The sequence below is a fragment of the Triticum urartu genome, chromosome 1A (assembly GCF_056163025.1).
Source record: "Triticum urartu cultivar PI428250 chromosome 1A, HENAU_Tu73, whole genome shotgun sequence".
Classification (NCBI taxonomy): Eukaryota; Viridiplantae; Streptophyta; class Magnoliopsida; order Poales; family Poaceae; genus Triticum; species Triticum urartu.
This window is the reverse complement of record NC_141873.1, coordinates 67443510-67466384: the sequence shown is the minus strand read 5'-3', so window position 1 is coordinate 67466384 and position 22875 is coordinate 67443510. Positions and strand designations below refer to the sequence as shown.

Below are 22875 nucleotides of genomic sequence, written 5' to 3'. Positions count from 1 at the left end.
CTTACGAAGCTTTCCTGTGACAGCTAAAGCTCCTTGCAGCCAAGGGTGTTGCATAGCTGCGGGAGAACAAGTGACACTTCTCTTCATATTTTCATAAGAAAGAAATCTAACATTAGAAGGGATAACCGAGTTTGGAATAGCTGAGATCTGCAGTTCCCCCATCGTGAACCCAGCTCGGAGGCGAGAGGTGACTTCTTGTTCCTCCATGGCATCTACTCTCATTAAGTCAGCCTCCATCTCTTCCTCCATTGCTAGCCCAAAGTGGTCAGCGTCGCTGTTTGCCCTTGGTTCCGGTGCCGGATTAGATACCCGGCTCTCCCCGATTGACTCTTGAGAAGATATCTTGCTCTAATCTGCAGCAGCAACAGCTCGAAAACAAAAACAGAGGAAATTTGCGTGATACGGGAGTCAAAACCTTCGGGAGAATATATAATGAATTTTTACCGACCAAAATATGTAACGTGCAAGAAAACGGAGCCCGGAAGGCACACGAGGCGCTCACGAGGTAGGGGGGCGCACCCAGGGGGGTAGGGCACACCCACCACCCTCGTGGGGCCCTCATGTCCTTCCCGGACTGCTACTTATTTTTCTGTTTTTCTAAATATTCCAAAACGGAGAAATATTGCCTTAAAAATTGTTTTAGAGTCGGTTTACTTACCGTACCACATACCTATTCCTTTTCGGAGTCTGAAACGTTCCGGAAAGTGTCCCTTATGTATTCCTCCGGGGTTATGGTTTCAATAATATTGGTTTCAACATTTATGGGATTACCTGAGATATAATGTTTAATTCTTTGACCATTTACCACCTTCGGATTTGTGCCCTCAAAGTAGTTGATTTTTATGGCACCGGAACAATAGAACTCTTCGATGACGTAGGGGCCTTCCCATTTAGAGAGAAGTTTTCCTGCAAAAAATCTTAAACGAGAGTTGTATAGCAATACATAATCACCTACATTAAACTCACACTTTTGTATCCTTTTGTCATGCCATCTTTTAACTTTTTCTTAAACAACTTGGCATTTTCATAAGCTTGGGTTCTCCATTCATCAAGTGAGCTAACATCAAATAACCTCTTCTCACGGGCAAGTTTAAAATCATAGTTGAGCTCTTTAATAGCCCAATATGCCTTATGTTCTAGTTCGAGAGGTAAGTTACATGCTTTACCATAAACCATTTTATACGGAGACATACCCATAGGATTTTTATATGCAGTTCTATAAGCCCATAATGCATCATCAAGTTTCTTAGACCAATTCTTTCTAGACCTATTAACGGTCTTTTGCAAAATTAATTTGAGCTCTCTATTGCTCAATTCTACTTGACCACTAGACTGTGGGTGATAAGGAGATGCAATTCTATGATTAACATCATATTTAGCAAGCATTTTACGGAAGGCACCATGAATAAAGTGTGAACCACCATCAGTCATTAAATATCTAGGGACTCCAAACCTCGGAAAAATAACTTCCTTAAGAATTTTAACAGAAGTGTTATGATCAGCACTACTAGTTGGAATAGCTTCTACCCACTTAGTAACGTAATCAACAGCAACTAGAATATGTGTGTATCCATTAGAGGCAGGAAAAGGTCCCATATAATCAAAGCCCCAAACATCAAACGGTTCAATAACAAGTGAATAATTCATAGGCATTTCTTGACGTCTAGTAATATTACCAATTCTTTGACGTTCATCACAAGACAAGACAAACTTACGGGCATCCTTGAAGAGAGTAGGCCAATAAAAACCAGATTGCAATACCTTATGTGTAGTTCTATCTCCAGCGTGGTGTCCTCCATAAGACTCGGAATGACACTTGCGTAGGATCTGTTCCTGTTCATGCTCAGGTACACAACGTCTAATAACACCATCTACTCCTTCCTTATAAAGATGTGGGTCATCCCAAAAGTAATGTCTCAAATCATAGAGAAATTGTTTCTTTTGCTGGTATGTGAAGCTAGGTGGTATAAACTTAGCAACAATATAATTAGCATAATCAGCATACCATGGAGTACTACGAGAAGTACTTATAACATTTAATTGTTCATCAGGAAAGTCATCATTAATAGGTAGTGGGTCATCAAGAATATTTTCTAACCTAGACAAGTTGTCTACAATGGGGTTCTCAGCTCCCTTTCTATCAACAATATTCAAATCAAATTCTTGTAGCAAGAGAACCCATCTAATAAGTCTAGGTTTAGCATCTTTCTTTTCCATAAGATATTTAATAGCAGCATGATCAGTGTGAATAGTTACTTTAGAATCAACAATATAAGATCCGAACTTATCACAAGCAAATACAACTGCTAAAAGTTCCTTTTTAGTAGTAGCATAATTTCTTTGAGGATTGTCTAGAGTCTTACTAGCATAATGGATAACATTTAATTTCTTATCAACTCTTTGCCCTAGAACAGCACCTATAGCATAATCACTAGCATCACACATAATTTCAAAGGGTAAATTCCAATCAGGTGGCTGAACAATAGGTGCAGAGACTAATGCTTTCTTAAGTATTTCAAATGCTTCTACACAATCATCATCAAAGACAAATGGTATATCTTTTTGCAATAAATTAGTCAGAGGCCGAGAAATTTTTGAGAAGTCCTTAATGAACCTCCTGTAAAATCCGGCATGACCAAGGAAACTTCTTATACCTTTGATGTCCTTGGGACATGGCATCTTTTCAATAGCATCAACCTTGGCTTTATCAACTTCAATACCTCTTTCAAAAACTTTGTGCCCCAAGACAATACCTTCATTGACCATAAAGTAGCACTTTTCCCAATTCAAGACAAGATTAGTTTCTTCACATCTCTGCAAAACTCGATAAAGATTGCTCAAGCAATCATGAAAAGAGGAACCATAGACGGAAAAGTCATCCATGAAAACCTCACAAATCTTTTCACAAAAGTCAGAGAATATAGCCATCATGCATCTTTGAAGGGTAGCAGGTGCATTACATAAACCAAAAGGCATATGTCTATAAGCAAAAGTACCAAAAGGGCATGTAAAAGTGGTCTTTGATTGATCTTTAGCCGACACAGGTATTTGAGAGAAACCAGAATAACCATCTAGAAAGCAATAGTGTGTATGTTTGCATAATACTTCTAGCATTTGATCAATAAAAGGTAAGGGGTAATGATCTTTCTTAGTAGCTTTATTTAATTTGCGGAAATCAATTACCATCCTATAACCTGTGATAATTCTTTGTGGAATCAATTCATCTTTATCATTAGGAACAACAGTAATACCTCCCTTCTTAGGGACACAATGGACAAGACTTACCCACTCACTATCAGCAACGGGATAGATTATACCTGCCTCCAGAAGCTTTAGTATTTCTTTTCTTACCACTTCTTTTATTTTAGGATTCAGACGTCGTTGAGGATCACAAACTGGTTTGGCATCTGCTTCCAAATTTATTTTATGTTGACATAGAGTGGGACTAATGCCCTTAAGATCATCAAGAGTATATCCAATAGCAGCACGATGCTTCTTCAGAGTTTTCAATAATCTTTCTTCTTCATGCTCTGCAAGGTTAGCACTAATAATAACAGAATATATCTTCTTTTCATCAAGATAAGCATATTTAAGATTATTAGGCAAAGGTTTAAGCTCAAACACGGGATCACCCTTGGGTGGAGGAGGATCCCCTAGAATTTCAACAGGCAAATTGTGTTTCAGAATAGGTTCCTGTTTAAAGAATACTTCATCTATTTCCCTTCTTTCATTCATGAACATATCATTTTCATGGTCTAGCAAATAGTGTTCTAAAGGATCACTAGGAGGTACGACAATAGAAGCAAGACCAATAATCTCATCCTTACTAGGTAATTCTTCCTCACGATGTTGTTTACTAAATTTAGAGAAATTAAACTCATGAACCATATCATCCAAGCCAACAGTAACAACATTCTTTGTGCAATCTATGGTAGCATTGACAGTATTTAAGAAGGGTCTACCAAATATAATCTTGTGGGGAACCAAGAACAAGAAAATCAGCAGGATATTTAGTTTTCCCACACAAGACTTCAACATCTCTAACAATTCCCATTGCTGAAATAGTATCTCTATTGGCAAGTTTAATTGTGACATCAATATCTTCTAACTCAGCAGGTGCAATTTCATTCTTAATTTCTTCATATAAAGTATGCGGTATAACACTAGCACTAGCACCCATATCACATAAGCCATGATAAAAATGATCTCCTATTTTAACAGAAATAACAGGCATGCCTACCACAGGTCTATGTTTATCTTTAGCACAAGGCTTAGCAATTCTAGCTGTTTCACCTTCGAACTGAATAACATGCCCATCAATATTATCAGACAAGAGATCTTTAACAATAGCAATATTAGGTTCTACTTTAACTTGCTCAGGAGGTGTATAAGTTCTAATATTGCTTTTACGAACAACAGTTGAAGCTTTAGAATGATCCTTTATTCTAACAGGGAAAGGTGGTTTCTCAATATAAGAAGTAGGAACAATAGGATCATTATAAGTGACAGTCTTTTCTTCAACTTTAATAGGTGCAACTGCTTTTACTTCTATGGGAGGATGATATTTAAACCACTTCTCCTTAGGGAGATCAACATAAGTAGCAAAAGATTCACAGAAAGAAGCTACTATCTCAGAGTCAAGTCCATATTTAGTGCTAAACTTACGGAAAATATTGGTATCCATAAAAGATTTAACACAATCAAACTTAGGTGTCATACCTGACTCCTTACCTTCGTCGAGGTCCCAATCTTCAGAGTTGTGTTTAATTCTATCCAATAAATTCCATCTGAATTCAATAGTCTTCATCATAAAAGAGCCAGCACAAGAAGTATCGAGCATGTTGCGATTGTTTTCAGAAAGCCGAGCATAAAAACTTTGCATAATTATTTCTCTCTAGAGCTCATGATTGGGGCATGAACAAACATTGATTTAAGCCTCCCCCAAGCTTGAGCGATGCTTTCTACTTCGCGAGGCCAGAAATTATATATATAATTGCGATCATGATGAACAAGATGCATAGGGTAATACTTTTGATGAAATTCCAACTTCAATCTTTTATAGTCCCATGATCCCATATACTCATAAGGAATTTCATTTTCAATAGGTTCAGTAGGTTGAGGAGCAACTCTTTGCTCTACTGGACGGGGTGAAGATACCCCGAACAAGCCCCTCAGAGTATTACTTTCCATAGTAACAAGTGACGGTAAATTTCAGCACACTATATAAATTTTTCCTTACCAAGTTCCACCTACCACAGGCGCTACACTCCCCGGCAACAGTGCCAGAAAAGAGTCTTGATGACCCGCAAGTATAGGGGATCTATCGTAGTCCTTCTGATAAGTAAGAGTGTCAACCCAACGAGGAGCAGAAGCTAATGATAAGCGGTTTTCAGCAAGGTATTCTCTGCAAGTACTGAAATAAGTGGTAACAAATAGTGTTGTGATAGGATAAATTGTAACGAGCAACAAGTAACAAAAGTAAATAAAGTGCAGCAAGGTGGCCCAATCCTTTTGTAGCAAAGGACAAGCCGGAACAAACTCTTATAATAGGAAAAGCGCTCCCGAGGACACATGGGAATATCGTCAAGCTAGTTTTCATCACGTTCATATGATTCGCGTTCGATACTTTGATAATTTGATATGTGGGTGGATCAGTGCTTGGGTGCTGTTCTTACTTGAACAAGAATCCCACTTATGATTAACCTCTATTGCAAGCATCCGCAACTACAACAAAAGTATTAAGGTAAACCTAACCATAGCATGAAACATACGGATCCAAATCAGCCCCTTACAAAGCAACACATAAACTAGGGTTTAAGCTTCTGTCACTCTAGCAACCCATCATCTACTTATTACTTCCCAATGCCTTCCTCTAGGCCCAAATAATGGTGAAGTGTTATGTAGTCAACGTTCACATAACACCACTAGAGGCTAGACAAGATACATCTTATCAAAATATCAAACGAATACCAAATTCACATGACTACTCATAGCAAGACTTCTCCCTTGTCCTCAGGAATGAACGTAATTACTCACAAAGTATATTCATGTTCAAAATCAAAGGGGTAATAATATGCATATAGGATTTGAACATATGATCTTCCACCAATTAAACCAACTAGCATCAACTACAAGGAGTAATCAACACTACTAGCAACCTACTAGCACCAATCCCGAACTTTGAGACAAGAATTGGATACAAGAGATGAACTAGGGTTTGGAGATGATATGGTGCTGGTGAAGATGTTGATGGAGATTGCCCTCTCCCGATGAGAGGAGCGTTGGTGATGACGATGGTGATGATTTCCCCCTCCGGGAGGGAAGTATCCCCGGCAGAACAGCTCTGCCGGAGCTCTAGATTGGATCCGCCAAGGTTCCGCCTCGTGGCGGCGGAGTCTCATCCCGAAAAGTTTCCTCTTATTTTTTTTCTCATTGAAAGACCTCATATAGGAGAAGATGGGCTTCGGAGAGCCACCAGGAGGCCCACGAGGTAGGGGGCGCGCCCCCCACCCTCGTGAGAAGGGTGTGGCCCCCCTGGCCTTCATCTTTGGCGTGTATTTTTCTTTATTTCTTTTAAGATGTTTCGTGGAGTTTCAGGACTTTTGGAGTTGCGTAGAATAGGTCTCTAATATTTGCTCCTTTTCCAGACAAGAATTCCAGCTGCAGGCATTCTGCCTCCTTGTGTAAACCTTGTAAAATAAGAGAGAATAGCCATAAATATTGTGACATAAAGTGAAATAGCAGTCCATAATGCGATAAATATCGATATAAAAGCATGATGCAAAATGGACGTATCAAGGGCGTCGAGCTCAGCCAAGGACGAAGCCCCGTCGAGCACGCTAGAGATGGATGATGGGCTGCTATGAGCAGGTGCGGTTGCGTGAGCAGGTGCTGGTGCAATGCTAAACGAGCTGCTCCCGAAGAAGTTGGAAAGGGGAAAGTCCGTTGTCTCTTTATTTGGATTTTGCTTGCTCCAATTGACGATAGCTGGAATCAACACACCATACGAAGCTGCCATTTCCTATCTTGCGGCAGCTACTGCTGCTTTGCTTGTCGGCTGATTTCTTATCAACTGCAATCTCAACCTTCTTGTCAATGTTTTCTTCGTTTAACCTCCATCGATAGCCGGAATCAACACACCATACGAAGCTGCCATTTCCTCTCTTGCGCCAGCTACTGCTGCTTTGACTGTCTCAGCTGATTTCTTATCAACCGCAATCTCAACCTTCTTGTCGATGTTTTCTTCGTTTAACCTCCATCTTTCCTTTCTCTCCTCAGTGGTCTCACGGTAGTACTTCTTCCACATGGCGTCGTCTCCGATGCCATGCACACATCCATACGATGACCGAGTGTCCACCGAGAGTCCTTTCAATATGTTCAAGGCCCAGCTGAATGGGGTGTCCCACTTGGGCCTCGCCAATGCCTCAAACGGCGATTCGCTTTCAGCCGCAATCCTATGATGCTCTTTCTTAAAAAGGAACGAGGATCGTTTACAAATATGACTAAACATGCAGTCGAATTGATCAGAAGCTAAAATTAGGGGGTAAATTAAAAATTACCAGCAGTCTCATGAACTCCATTGTGACCGCGTCCGTCTCGAAAACCTTGTTGACTGGGTCCCAATGGTACCGGGCCCTGATGACGTCACGCTCCTGCGGGACAGTGGACTCCGTCAAGGGTTCTGGGATCCCCAAACTTTCACGTTCTACGTCCTCCTTGGCCCATATGGGCCTCTTCCCCGCATAACCACGGCTTCCGAAGTGTTGGCACCCCAGGTTCCTCTCTTTAAGCCCCTTCATGTACTTCGACTTTTCTTTGGCAGCTTCGGCAACACAAGCCGCCTTGAATATTTTGAACTACTCTTCTGTAATTGTCGGATTATCCTTTACAATCTCGGAGTAGGGTTCCTTTTTTACCATGATCCGATGTTTCACCCTTACTTTACAGGCGAACAACGCATCGCTAAACTTTCCCATGGCACGTTTGTTTATCTTCTTCATTATCGGGTCTTGTCACGGTCGAGCATATTTGATTTCATCCTGGCCCGAGAACAAGAATACCTAGTGCAGCTTCCTTAGGAGGGAGTGCTCCATATTTGGTATCTTCTTTAGTTCCTCATCGTTGATGGTGGCGGTTGCCCGTAAGATGCAGCCTATTTGATTGTCGTAGCACGCGCGCGCTTCCGTAGGCTCTTTTGGCTCAAAATTGCCGGAGTCCACCTCCGTGACCACCAGTCTAGTAGTTTTGAGCTGGTTTGGGCGTCGTATCCTCTTCGGTTTTGGTTCTATACCGGCTTCGCCAGTCTCGGCACCGGTGTTGGTCTCAGCATCGGTCTCAGTCTCGGATGTGACAGGTGGGCACTGCAACCGTTGCTTCTCGAGAAGGTTCAAATAGGCGTCTGCCGCCTCGTAGATGTTGCAATCACCAGAACCATGTCCTTCATCATTTCTAGCCATGTTTCCTATGATTAAATCTAGTTAATTAATACTAGATCTAATAAAATGAATAATGACATAAAAGGCCTATGTTTTGCAGGAATGTTGATTCATTCCCGGTGCGGCAAATCCCGAGCACTCGATATGTCCTAGTTTGTAGTGCAAGTCATGCTGAAATTCATGGAAAATTTCGGCGTGACCTTTGCTACAAACTGGAGAAATCGAGCACCTGAAATTTGCCGGAGCGGAAATGAATCAACATTCCGGCAAAACATAGACCACTCAACTTCATTCTCTGCAAACAACAAAAGGCCACTTGGGCACAATCAAACCACTTCAATGAAAAGATATAACATGACCACTTCAATGAAAAGATATAATCAACAATAATGGGATATGAAAATGAACATCAATGACATATATCATATAACATCAATCTCGTTTTTCCTTTATATAGCAACAATTACTTTAACCAAGTTTTTGAAAACAAAAAAATTAAGTTTTTTGTTTATAGCTAAATGCCATAGCTACTGTTTTTTATTTATAGCGAAATGCTTTTGTTTTTTGTTTAAAGCTCAAATTCTAGGAAGGGGTCATCTTTAAAATAAAACTTGGCTAAATTCTTTTCCTTGAAAAATAGTGGTCTTTTCAAAAACCAAAAACCTTTGCAAAATTACCTCACTAAACACTTCTCTGCCTTGGACAGACCCAAATTGTGTTCTAGCTATTCCTCACACACACACACACATTATTTTCTTTTCATCCAAATTGTTTACAGCAAATATTCCAATAATACTTGACCTTATTATAAATTGCAAAGGAGCTCCATTTTCTCTAACCCTTCTGACCTCACCAAAATTTCCATAGCAAGAGCTTAGTACCTACACCCAATTTCTTCAAAAATATTCAAGTCCATAGTCCAAATAATTCAAATTTCATTTGAATGAAATTTGTACCAGATTCAGGTCCATAGTCCAAATAATTTTTTATAGTTAAATGCTACTGTCTTTTATAGCCTCTATTAATTTAAAGCTAAATGCTACTATTATTCATATACCCTTTGTTAATTTAAAGCTAAATGGAATTACCGTTTAGGCATTTTCATAAAAAAAATCCCTAACTAATTTGAAAAAAATGCTAATTTTTTTCCTAAATGCTAAAAAAATCCTACTGTCCTAAACAAATCTAGGGTTCATATGAACATCATCACCGCAACAACATATGAAATTCCCCTAGCTAGGAGAGAGAGAGAGAGGAGGGCAGGGGATAGGAGAGGGAGAGGCTTACGGTCGGCGGCGAGGGCGGGCTCGGGCTCGGGCGGCGACGGTCTAGGGAGGGCTCGGGCGGCAGCGGCGAGGTCGAGGGCGTGCTCGGGCAGGGCGATCGACGGCAGCGGTAGATCGAGTGGGGGAATAGGGGGAGAGAGGGGAAAAGGACTTAGCAAAATTTTGAGCCCGCGCGGGGTTAAGTCAAAATAGCAGTAGCGTTGGTAGGAAAAAAGCACTATAGCTAAGTTAACTATAGCACTTTCCACCAAAACGTGCTACTACTATAGGAAGTAGCTATTTATTTTTCTTTTTCTTTTCCTTTTATCTAAGAAACTTAGCTATAGCACGGGCATATAAAAAGCGATACTGCTAAAGTTGTCGGGGAACCTAGTATTTCAAAAAAATTCCTACGATCACGCAAGATCTATCTAGGAGAAGCATAGAAACGAGCGGGGAGAGTGTGTCCACATACCCTTGTAGACCGAAAGCAGAACCGCTTAGTAACGCGGTTGATGTAGTCGAACGTCTTCGCGATCCAACTGATCCAAGCACCGAACGTACGGCAGCTCCGCGTTCAGCACACATTCAGCTCGATGATGTCCCTCGAGTTCTTGATCCAGTTGAGGCCGAGGGAGAGTTCCGTCAGCACAACGGCATGGTGACGGTGATGATGAAGTTACCGGCGCAGGGCTTCGCCTAAGCACTATGACGATATAACCGAGGTGTGTAACTGTGGATGGGGCACTGCACACAGTTAAGAGTAACTTCTGTGTTCTAGGGTGCCCCCTACCCCCATATATAAAGGAGGGGAGGGGAGGCCAGCCCTGTAGGGCGCGCCAGGAGGAGGGAGTCCTACTAGGACTCCAAGTCATAGTAGGATTCCACCTAGAGGAAATGGGGAAGACGGAAGGGAGAGGGGAAGGGAAGGAAAGGGGGGCGCCGCGCCCTTACCCTAGTCCAATTCCGACTCAAGGGGGGCGCGCGGTCAGCCCCTTGTGGCCCTTCCTCTCTCCCCACTAAGGCCCATCAAGGCCCATTAGTTCCCCCAGGGGGTTCCGATAACCCTCCGGCACTCCGATAATTATCCGGTACCTCTCGGAACTCATCCGGTGTCCGAATAACATCATCCAATATATCAATCTTTATGTCTCGACCATTTCGAGACTCCTCTTCATGTCCGTGATCTCATCCGAGACTCCGTACAATCTTCGGTCATCAAATCACATATCTCATAATACAAATCGTCATCGAACGTTAAGCATGTGGACCCTATAGGTCGAGAACTATGTAGGCATGACCGAGACACATCTCCAGTCAATAACCAATAGCGGAACCTGGATGCTCATATTGGCTCCTACATATTATATAAAGATCTTTATCGGTCAAATCGCATAACAAAATACGTTGTTCCCTTTTTCATCGGTATGTTACTTGCCCAAGATTTGATCATCGATATCATCATACCTAGTTCAATCTTGTTACCGGCAAGTCTCTTTACTCGTAATGCATCATCGCTCAACTAACTCATTAGTCACATTGCTTGCAAGGCTTATAATGATGAGCATTACCGAGAGGGACCAGAGATACCTTTCCGAAACACGGAGTGACAAATCCTAATCTCGATCTACGCCAACTCAACAAACACCATCGGAGACACCTGTACAACATCTTTATAATCACCCAGTTATGTTGTGATGTTTGATAGCACACAAGGTGTTCCTCCGGTATTCGGGAGTTGCATAATCTCATAGTCAGAGGAACATGTATAAGTCATGAAGAAAGCAATAACAATAAAACTAAACGATCATTTATACTAAGCTAACGGATGGGTCTTGTCCATCACATCATTCTCTAATGATGTGATCCCGTTCATCAAATGACAACACATGTCTATGGTCAGGAAACTTAACCATCTTTGATTAACGAGCTAATCTAGTAGAGGCATACTAGGGACACTGTGTTTGTCTATGTATCCACACATGTACTAAGTTTCCGGTTAATACAATTCTAGCATGAATAATAAACATTTATCATGATATAAGGAAATAAAATAACAACTTTGCTATTGTCTCTAGGGCATATTTCCTTCAGTCTCCCACTTGCACTAGAGTCAGTAATCTAGTTCACATCGCCATGTGATTTAACACCAATAGTTCACATCACTATGTGACCAACACCCAAGGGGTTTACTAGAGTCAATAATCTTGTTCACATCACCATGTGATTAACACCCAAAGAGTACTAAGGTATGATCATCTTTTGCCTGTGAGAGAAGTTTATTTAACGGGTCTGCCATATTCAGATCCGTATGTATTTTGCAAATTTCTATGTCTACAATGCTCTACATGGAGCTACTATAGCTAATTGCTCCCACTTTTAATATGTATCCAGATTGAGACTCGGAGTCATCCAGATCAGTGTTAAAGCTTGCATCGATGTAACTCTTTACGATGAACTCTTTATCACCTTCATAACCGAGAAATATTTCCTTAGTCCTCTAAGGTAACTAAGGATAACTTTGACCGTTGTCCAGTGATCCACTCCTGGATCAATATCGCACCCCCTTGCCAAACTCATGGCAAGGTACACAATAGGTTTGGTACACAACATAGCATACTTTATAGAATCTATGGTTGAGGCATAGGAAATGACTTTCATTTTCTTTCTATTTTCTGCCGTGGTCGTGTTTTGAGTCTTACTCAATTTTACACCGTGCAACACAGACAAGAACTCCTTCTTTGACTGTTCCATTTTGAACTACTTCAAAATCTTGTCAAGGTATGTACTCACTGAAAAATCTTATCAAGCGTCTTGATCTATCTCTATAGATCTTGATGCCCAATATTTAAGCAGCTTCACCGAGGTCTTTCTTTGAAAAACTCCTTTCAAACACTCCTTTATGCTTTCCATAAAATTCTACATCATTTTCGATCAACAATACGTCATCCACATATACTTATCAGAAAGGTTGTACTGCTCCCACTCACTTTCTTGGAAATACAGGCTTCACCGCAAGTCTGTATAAAACTATATGCTTTGATCAACTCATCAAAGCATATATTCCAACCCCGAGATGCTTGCACCAGTCCATATATGGATCGCTGGAGCTTGCACATTTTGTTAGCACCTTTAGGATTGACAAAACCTTCTGGTTGTATCATATACAACTCTTCTTTAATAAATCCATTAAGGAATGCAGTTTTGACATCCATTTGTCAGATTTCATAAAATGTGGCAATTGCTAACATGATTCGGACAACCTTTAAGCATCGATATGAGTGCGAAAATCTCATCGTAGTCAACACCTTGAACTTGTCGAAAACCTTTTGCGACAATTCGAGCTTTGTAGATAGTAGCACTACTATCCGCGTTTGTCTTCCTCTTGAAGATCCATTTAATCTCAATGGCTCGCCGATCATCGGGCAAGTCAATCAAAGTCCATACTTTGTTCTTATACATGGATACCATCTCAGATTTCATGGCCTCAAGCCATTTTGTCGAACCTGGGCTCATCATCGCTTCCTCATTGTTCGTAGGTTCGTCATGGTCTAGTAACATGACTTCTAGAAATGATTACCGCACCATTCTGGTGCGGACTATACTTTGGTTGACCTATGAGGTTCGATAGCAACTTGATCTGAAGTTTCATGATCATCATCATTAGCTTCCTCACTATTTGGTGTAGGCATCACTAGAACTGATTTTTGTGCTAAACCATTTTCCAATTCGAGAGAAGGTACAACTACCTCATCAAGTTCTACTTTCCTCCCACTCACTTCTTTCGAGAGAAAACCCTTCTCTAGAAAGGATCCATTCTTAGAAACGAATATCTTGCCTTCGGATTTCTGATAGAAGGTGTACCCAAAAGTCTCCTTTGGGTATCCCATGAAGACACATTTGATCGATTTGGGTTCGAGCTTATCAGGTTGAAGCTTTTTCACATAAGCATCGCAGCCCCAAACTTTAAGAAACGACAACTTGGGTTTCTTGCCAAACCACAGCTCATATGGTGTCATCTCAACGGATTTAGATGGTGCCCTATTTAACGAGAATGGATCCGTCTCTAAAGCATAACCCCAAAATGATAGCGGTAAATCAGTAAGAGACATCATAGATCGCACCAGTACGATTACGACGTTCGGACACACCATTACGTTGTGGTGTTCCAGGTGGCGTGAGTTGCGAAACTATTCCACATTGTTTCAAATGAAGACCAAACTTGTAACTCAAATATTCACCTCCATGATCAGATCGTAGAAACTTTATTTTCTTGTTATGATGATTTTCCACATCACTCTGAAATTCTTTGAACTTTTCAAATGTTTCAGACTTATGTTTCATCAAGTGGATATTCCCATATCTGCTCAAATCATCTATGAAGGTCGGAAAATAACGATATCCGCCGCAAGCCTCAACACTCATCGGAGCGCATACATCAGTATGTATTATTTCAGTTTGTTGCTTGCTCCATTGTTCCGGAGAACGGAGGCTTAGTCATCTTGCCCATGAGGCATGGTTCGCAAGCATCAAGTGATTCATAATCAAGTGATTCCAAAAGTCCATCGGCATGGAGTTTCTTCATGCGCTTTACACCAGTATGACCTAAATCGCAGTGCCACAAATAAGTTGCACTATGATTATTAAACTTGTATCTTTTGGCTTCAATACTATGAATATGTGTATCACTACTATCGAGATTCAACAAAAATAGACCACTCATTAAGGGTGGATGACCATAAAAGATATTACTCATATAAATAGAACAACCATTATTCTTTGATTTAAATGAATAACCGTCTCGCATCAAACAAGATCCAGATACAATGTTCATGCTTAATGCTGGCACCAAATAACAATTATTCAGGTCTAAAACTAATCCCGAAGGTAGATGTCGAGGTAGTGTTGGGGATATAACTATTAGGTATGACCCGCCCAAGAGGGGCCGGGTCATCCCTATGAAGATTCATCACAATGAAGCCCAAGATCGTACGGCGGTTCATAGATAGGCTTAGTAGAGGGCCCAGACCCGAAGGCGTCTTAAGGCCCATAAGTATAAACCGCCATGTATGTAAACTTATATTGTAAGGCATATGAGAAAGGTCATCGAGCCGGATACGTTGTATAAGCCGGCCGGGACACTAAGGGCTGCAGGGCGTCAACCCGTGTATATAAGGGGACGACCTAGCGGCGGCTTAGGACAAGAAACAACAGATTCGAGAGCCGGTCAAGCGTACTCTCTCCCTGCTCATCGAAACCCTAGCAATACCACCTACAACTGTATTAGACTTTTACCTTCACCGTAAGGGGCCGAACCAGTATAAACTCCTTGTGTCCTTTCTCCTGATTAACCCCTTTAAGCTAACCTCATCGCGATGGCTCCATGACTAAGTCCTCACCCTAGGACATCTGCCATGACAATTCCACGATAGTTGGCGCCCACCATGGGGCTATCGCATGATGGTTTCGAGTTCTTCAAAGGCAACTTCAAAGGGATCAAGGGATACACCATGGGCCAGATGACCAAGAGTCGTCGCGGCAAGCTCTACATCGACGACGGAGGCTGGGGCCCCGAGGCCGGCTCAATTGAGTACGGGTACCGGGTCCCCTTCAGCGGAATTCACGTCTTCATCGGCAAGATCGGTGAACCAGTCCCTGAGCCGGATATCTGCATCGACATCGTCGAGACGGCTCAGCGTGCGAGACCCGCCCGGGTTCGGCCTGCCATGAGACATGCCTTTGTGGTATTTATCCATGGAGGAGAATCTGAAGATAGATCGGCATCTGGTGGTGAGACCGTCGTTTATTCTGATGGCGAGTCATCCATCGACGAGATAGAGTCATCGTATCAACTGCAAGACGGCCGGCTTGGGGCTGTTCCGATGGCCACAGTATTCAAGACCCATGTGAGTCGCTGAATCGGGTTGCGATCTTCATGGCCGGTACACAGCAAGTGCAACACTCATCAATGGCGGCAGAGCTAATCTCTGGGTCAGCAGCGGCAGCGGCTGCCGGGGCAGGAGGCCCTAAGCGCCCGCCGGGTCAGGTTTTAACTGACTTATTGGACAAGCTGACCGCACTGATAATAGCAGCAGTTTACCCCGCGGATCAAGATCAGCATAATGCAGCGATCACAAAGGTGCGTGATGAGATAGCACACGCTAAAGAGGGGCTAAATGCAGAAAATACCAGGATGGCTGAGGAGCGGGCTGCTTTGGATGCCCAGGCACAGCGAGTTCAGTCAAAATCTTACCAGCTCATGCTAGATCAAAACGCTTCAAACGACATCACGAGGAGGAGGCATCAGACTCGCCTACCCTTGGTTTACGAAGCAAGAAACCTCTTCAACACGCCAGGGGCAGGGACTAGTAACCGGCAGTGGTAAACCGGGCCGAAGCACCTGGGACGGGTATGCCGGTTCAGCCACGCGTAATGGACCCACCTCGTCAGAACAATAACCCGCCACAGCACGTGCCGACGCCAACGGGTCATTACTCTAACCCTTTGGATAACATGATTGCTGCGGCATCACGATTGGCGGCTATCCCGGTTGAAGGTGAGTCGCTTCTAACTCTTAAGCATGCGTTGGTTTTCCCTTGAAGAGGAAAGGGTGATGCAGCAAAGTAGCGTAAGTATTTCCCTCAGTTTTTGAGAACCAAGGTATCAATCCAGTAGGAGACCACAAGCGAGTCACCTCGTACCTACACAAAAAAATAAGAACCTCGCAACCAACACGATAAAGGGGTTTTCAATCCCTTCTCGGCCACTTGCAAGAGTAAGATCTGATAGAGATAATTATGATAAGATAAATATTTTTGGTATTTTTATGATATAGATTGAAAGTAAAGAATGCAAAATAAAATAGATTGGAAACTTATATGATGGAGAATAGACACGGGGGCCATATGTTTCACTAGTGGCTTCTCTTAAGATAGCATAAGTATTACGATGGGTGAATGAATTACTGTCGAGCAATTGATAGAATTGAGCATAGTTATGATAATATGTAGGTACGGTCATGTATATAGGCATCACGTCTGTAACAAGTAGACCAAAACGAATCTGCATCTACTACTATTACTCCACACATCGACCGCTATCCAGCATGCATCTAGAGTATTAAGTTCAAGAGAACAGAGCAATGCTTTAAGCAAGATGACATGATGTAGAGGAATAAACTCATGCAATATGATATAAACCCCATCTTGTTATCCTCGATGGCAATAATACAATACGTGTCGCTTTCCCTACTGTCACTGGGATCGAGCACCGCAAGATTGAACCTAAAGCTCAGCACTTCTCCCATTGCAAGAAAGATCAATCTAGTAGGCCAAACCAAACTGATAATTCGAAGAGACTTTCAAAGATAACCAATCATACATAAAATAATTCAGAGAAGATTCAAATATTGTTCATAGATAATCTGGATCATAAACCCACAATTCATCGGATCTCGACAAACACACCACCAAACAAGATTACAGCGAATAGATCTCCAAGAGAATCGAGGAGAACTTTGTATTGAGATCCAAAGAGAGAGAAGAATCCATCTAGCTAATAACTATGGACCCAAAGGTCTGAGGTAAACTACTCACACATCATCAGAGGGGCTATGGTGTTGATGTAGAAGCCCTCCGTGATCAATGCCCCCTTTGGCGGAGCGCCCGAAAAGGACCCAAGATGGGATCTCTCGGGTACAGAAGGTTGCGGCGGTGGAATTAGGTTTTCGTGGTGCTCCTGGATGTTTTCGGGGTACGTACGTATATATAGGACGAAGAAGTAGGTCGGTGGAGCAACAAGGGTCCCACGAGGGTGGAGGGCGCGCCCCCTGCCTCGTGGCCTCCTCGTTGGTTGCTTGACATCCACTCCAAGTTCCCTGTATCACGTTTGTTCCAAAAATCACGCTCCCGAAGGTTTCATTCCGTTTGATATTCTTTTTCTGCAAAACGCTGAAATAGGCAAGAAAACAGCAATCTGGGCTGGGCCTCCAGTTAATAGGTTAGTCCCAAAAGCAATATAAAATTGTAAAATAAAGCCCATTAATCATCCAAAACAGAATATAATATAGCATGGAGCAATCAAAAATTATAGATACGTTGGAGACGTATCAAGCATCCCCAAGCTTAATTCATGCTCGTCCTCGAGTAGGTAAATGATAAAAACAGAATTTTTGATGTGGAATGCTTCCTAACATATTTCTCAATGGAATTTTTCTTTATTGTGGCATGAATGTTCAGACCTGAAATATTCTAGATAGAAGTTTAATATTGACATAAAAATAATAATACTTCAAGCATACTAACTAAGCAATCATGTCTTCTCAGAATAACATGGCCAAAGAAAGTTATCCCTACAAAATCATATAGTCTGGCTATGCTCTATCTTCATCATACAAAATATTAAATCATGCACAACCCCGATGACAAGCCAAGCAATTGTTTCGTACTTTTGATGTTCTCAAAATTTTTGAACTTTAACGCAATACATAAGCGTGAGGCATGGACATAGCACTAAAGGTGGAATAGAATGGTGGTTGTGGAGAAGATAAAAAGGAGAAGATAGTCTCACATCAACTAGGTGTATCAACGGGTTATGGAGATGCCCATCAATAGATATCAATGTGAGTGAGTAGGGATTGCCATGCAACGGATGCACTAGAGCTATAGGTGTATGAAAGCTCAACAAAAGAAACTAAGTGGGTGTGCATCCAACTTGCTTGCTCACGAAGACCAAGGGCAATTTGAGGAAGCCCATCATTGGAATATACAAGCCAAGTTCTATAATGTAAAATTCCCACTAGTTTATGAAAGTGACAACACAAGAGACTCTCTATCATGAAGATCATGGTCCTACTTTGAATCACAAGTGTGGAAAAAGGATAGTAACATTGTCCCTTCTCTCTTTTTCTCTCATCATTTTTTGGGGCCTTCTTTTTTTGGCCTCTTTTCTTTCTTTCTTTTTTATTTTTTGTCTGGAGTCTCATCCCGACTTGTGGGGGAATCATAGTCTCCATCATCCTTTCCTCACTGGGACAATGCTCTAATAATGATGATCATCACACTTCTTTTTACTTACAACTCAAGAATTACAACTCAACACTCAGAACAAAATATGACTCTATGTGAATGCCGCCGGCGGTGTACCGCGATATGCAATGAATCAAGAGTGACATGTATAGAAAAATTATGAACAGTGGCTTTGCGACTAATATGATGTCAACTACATGATCATGCAAGGCAATATGATAATGATGAAGCGTGTCATAATAACGGAACGGTGGAAAGTTGTATGGTAATATATCTCGGAATGGCTATGGAAATGCCATGATAGGTAGGTATGGTGGCTGTTTTCAAGAAGGTATATGGTGGGTGTATGATACCGACGAAAAGTGTGTGCTAATAGAGAGGCTAGCAATTATGGAAGGGTGAGTGTGCGTATAATCCATGTACTCAACATTAGTCATAAAGAACTCACATACTTATTGCAAAAATCTATTAGTTATCGAAACAAAGTACTACGTGCATGCTCCTAGGTGGTAGCTTGGTAGGAAAAGACCATCGCTCGTCCCCGACCGCCACTCATAAGGAAGACAATCAATAAATAAATCAGGCTCCGACTTCATCACATGACGGTTCACCATACGTGCATGCTACGAGAATCACAAACTTCAACACAAGTATTTCTCAAATTCACAACTACTCAACTAGCATGACTCTAATATCACCATCTCCATATCTCAAAACAATCATCAAGTATCAAACTTCTCTTAGTATTCAACACACTTTATATGAAAGGATTTTATTTATTATACCCATAAGCAAATTACCATGTTGTTCTAAAGGACTCTCAAAATAATATAAGTGAAGCATGAGAGATCAATAATTTCTATAAAATAAAACCACCGCCGTGCTCTAGAAAGATATAAGTGAAGCGCTAGAGCAAAACTATATAGCTCAAAAGATATAAGTGAAGCACATAGAGTATTCTAACAAATTCCGAATCATGTGTGTGACGCCCCCGATTCAATCGTACACTAATCTGTAGCGACCTGACCTCAGATGGTCAAGTCTCTGTGCTTCAGTGTCATCCCTGGATCGGTAATGCTAACACACACAGTACTCGAAGGATTTATAACAGAGTAGCAATCACACACTATTACATCGAATGTCTCCAAAGAGAACTTATTACAAGAATATGGCTTAAGGCCATCTAATGCGATAACAATGGAAGGCTTGGAAGATAAGGTGAATCCATCAACTCCAACGGCATAGCTGAGCTGCACGACAATGACCTAACGAAGCTTACTCCTCGTCTGAAAAGTCTGCAACATAATATGTTGTAGCCCGAAAATGGGTCAGCACATGGAATATGCTGGCAATATAACACAGTAGAGCAGAAACAGAATAATGCTATCACTACATGCATATATGGCTGGTGGAAAGCTGTATGGTTGTAGTTTTGCGAAAAGCCAATTTTTTCCTACAACAACGGAATAGATTTTAATTTACTATCATGGTGGTTGAAACATCATTGAGAAGGTATCCCCAACTCAATCCCAATTAAAGTGATTAACAACCCAACAGTATTAATTAAGCATGGTGAGATACATGTGATAACCCAAGTACTAGATACTCAAGAATTTTCCATAACCGGGGACACGGCTAACCATGATTAGATTGTACACTCTGCAGAGGTTTCCGCACTTTTCCCCACAAGACTCGATCGCCTCCGTTGGATTTCTCACACTACATGGTGTTTGAGAAACGGATGACCGAGACACAGTCTTTCAGAAACGTTAACTCTCTACTCCGGGTAGACCATACGAAACCTACAAAACCCACTACCTGCTGATCTACCTCTTCAAGAGCTTCACGTAACTTACTCAACTATGCTAGAGCCCATAATAGCTTGTGGCTGCACACGGAAGTTTCTAGCATGAATCATCTCAGTTCCCTTTGAGCCTGGGTGGCGGTCCATAGGAAGATCACACGGGTACCCCGGGATTTCCAAAAAAACACACAACATTGGGTTCCCCAGGTGCCTCAATCCACCCAGTTGTTTGATTAAGTTGCCACCTTAAGTTGAACCATTAATTAACAATCTCACATCTGACATGAATTTCACTCAAACCCAAACCACGTCTACGAGCATAGCATAGCAATAAGCAATACGTAGAAGTAACTCCCAAGGGTTTGAATATAATAGGGCAATAGGTTCTACCTCAGCAACTACTTCCCAACCCACAAGTTAATGACATCCTAATCATGCAATGTTTGAGGATTGGAACTAATCCATAAAAACTGGGTAATAATGGGATATGATCAAAGTGTTACTTGCCTTGCTGACGATCCACGAATCCTAGAGACTCGTAGTAACACGCTTCGCACTCCGGGAATTCTATCGCAAGCAAACAATAACATACATAAGTAACAAGCAACGATGCACAAGCAAAACTCAAATAAGATAGGTTGACCAGAAATTTCAAATTAAGAACTCTGGTTTGCAAAAAGAATCAAAACAAACGGAGCAACGAAACTCAAACGGTGAAAGAAAGAAGCTTCGTTTACTAATATGAAACTAGGTCAAATTTTACAGTAGCAAAAACTTGTTTGAGTTGGTTAAACAGAAAGAGGGTTTCGAGACGAAACTCCAGGCGCTTGAATTGCCTGATTCCGTTAAACGAGCAAAAAGATAAACAGAAACTAAGATCGGATCAGAAATCACGATCAGAAAAATCACGGAATAAATCTGATAAAAGAAAACTCACGAACAGACTATCGAACGAGCGTTCGTTAGTTGTTTCTAACGGGCGAGGAACCATTCGTTAAAACGAACGTTCGGACGAACGTCCGCTAACTAGAAGAACCGGAAAAAAAACGGCGTATCCAAAAAAAACAGATCTAGGGTTTCTAAAAACCGAACGGTTTTTATATTAAAAAACTGGCGGCGGGGCGCGGGGGCTACCTCCGGCGAGGCGGGGCAGCGGCTTGCGAGGGCGGCGGCGCTCGGCGGCGGCGGCGTGGGGCTGCGGCGGCGGCGGCTAGCGCGGCGCGGCGGGGCTAGGCGGCGGTGGTGGTGGTGTTGGGGCAGGGGTGGCGGCGTATATAAAGGGGCGGGGGTGGCGACTTGGAGGAGGGGGCAAGGCGCGGCGGAGGCGGAGTCCAACTCGGACTCCGGTCCGAGTGGTGGCGGCGGCAGCGCGCGCGCGCAGGAGGCGGCGGCCTGGCGCGGCTGGGCCTTAGGCCCAGTCGGCGTGGAACCTTTTTAAAAAAAACTTCACTGACCGAAATAAAATCCTAGAAAATAAATAAATAAAAACCTAAAAATGCCAAAACAATTTTTCACCGTCTAAATAAAATATTTAGAACAAGATGAACATTTTCTTGGCCCTAAAATGCAATTTTGAAAAAACATGCAATTTTTCTAATGCAAATTAAATCCGAATAAAATCAAATAAAAAATCAATTTAATGATTTTAATATTTTTCCTTCAATATTTCATTTATTTTGGAGAAGTCATATTATCTCCTCTCTTTAATTTTTAATGTGAAATATTTTTCGGAGAGAAATAATTAAAATCAAATCCTCTTTTCATTATTTGATAAAAGAATCAAATATGAAGACCGGGAAATCCCCAACTCTCTCCGAGGGTCCTTGAGCCGCTTAGGATTTCGAGGATTACGGAACGGAAAAGCAATAAAATATGATATGCATGGATGACCTATGTATAACATTCCAAATTGAAAATTTGGGATGTTACAAACCTACCCCCCTTAAGATGAATCTCGCCCTCGAGATTTGGGTTGGCTAGAAAATAGGTATGGGTAGTCCTTGCGGAGATCATCCTTTCGTTCCCAGGTAGCTTCATCCTCGGTATGGTGGCTCCACTGAACTTTACAAAACTTGATAACCTTACTGCGGGTGACTCTGCTGGAAAACTCAAGAATCTTTACTGGCTTTTCCTCGTAAGTCAAATCACTGTCCAACTGAATCGCCTCCAAGGGTACTGTATCTCTTAATGGTATTTCCGCCATCTCAGCATGACACTTCTTCAGCTGTGAAACGTGGAACACATCGTGGACTCCTGACAATCCCTCAGGTAACTCCAACTTGTAGGCGACTTCTCCCATCCGTTCCAAAATGCGATACGGTCCTACAAATCTCGGGGCTAACTTT

General features: G+C 41.9%; 1 protein-coding gene across 1 annotated transcript; it reads right to left on the bottom strand.

Moving 5' to 3' along the window:
- Window positions 1–7108: 7108 nt before the first annotated feature.
- LOC147990063 (uncharacterized) lies at window positions 7109–7799 on the bottom strand. The gene is made up of 2 exons (XM_087536971.1): window positions 7560–7799; window positions 7109–7468 (listed from the first exon to the last, which is right to left on the bottom strand). The coding sequence occupies exons 1-2, from the start codon at window positions 7797–7799 to the stop codon at window positions 7109–7111; spliced, it is 600 nt and encodes a 199-aa protein (XP_087393097.1).
- Window positions 7800–22875: the final 15076 nt, after the last annotated feature.

Excerpts from the sequence above, each read along its gene's own strand:
- LOC147990063 (XM_087536971.1), bottom strand. The coding sequence starts at position 7,799 with ATGAAGGGGCTTAAAGAGAGGAACCTGGGGTGCCAACACTTCGGAAGC. Across the intron at positions 7,469-7,559 it reads TGGAGTTCATGAGACTGCTG|AAAGAGCATCATAGGATTGC; the intron begins GTAATTTTTAAT and ends TTCCTTTTTAAG.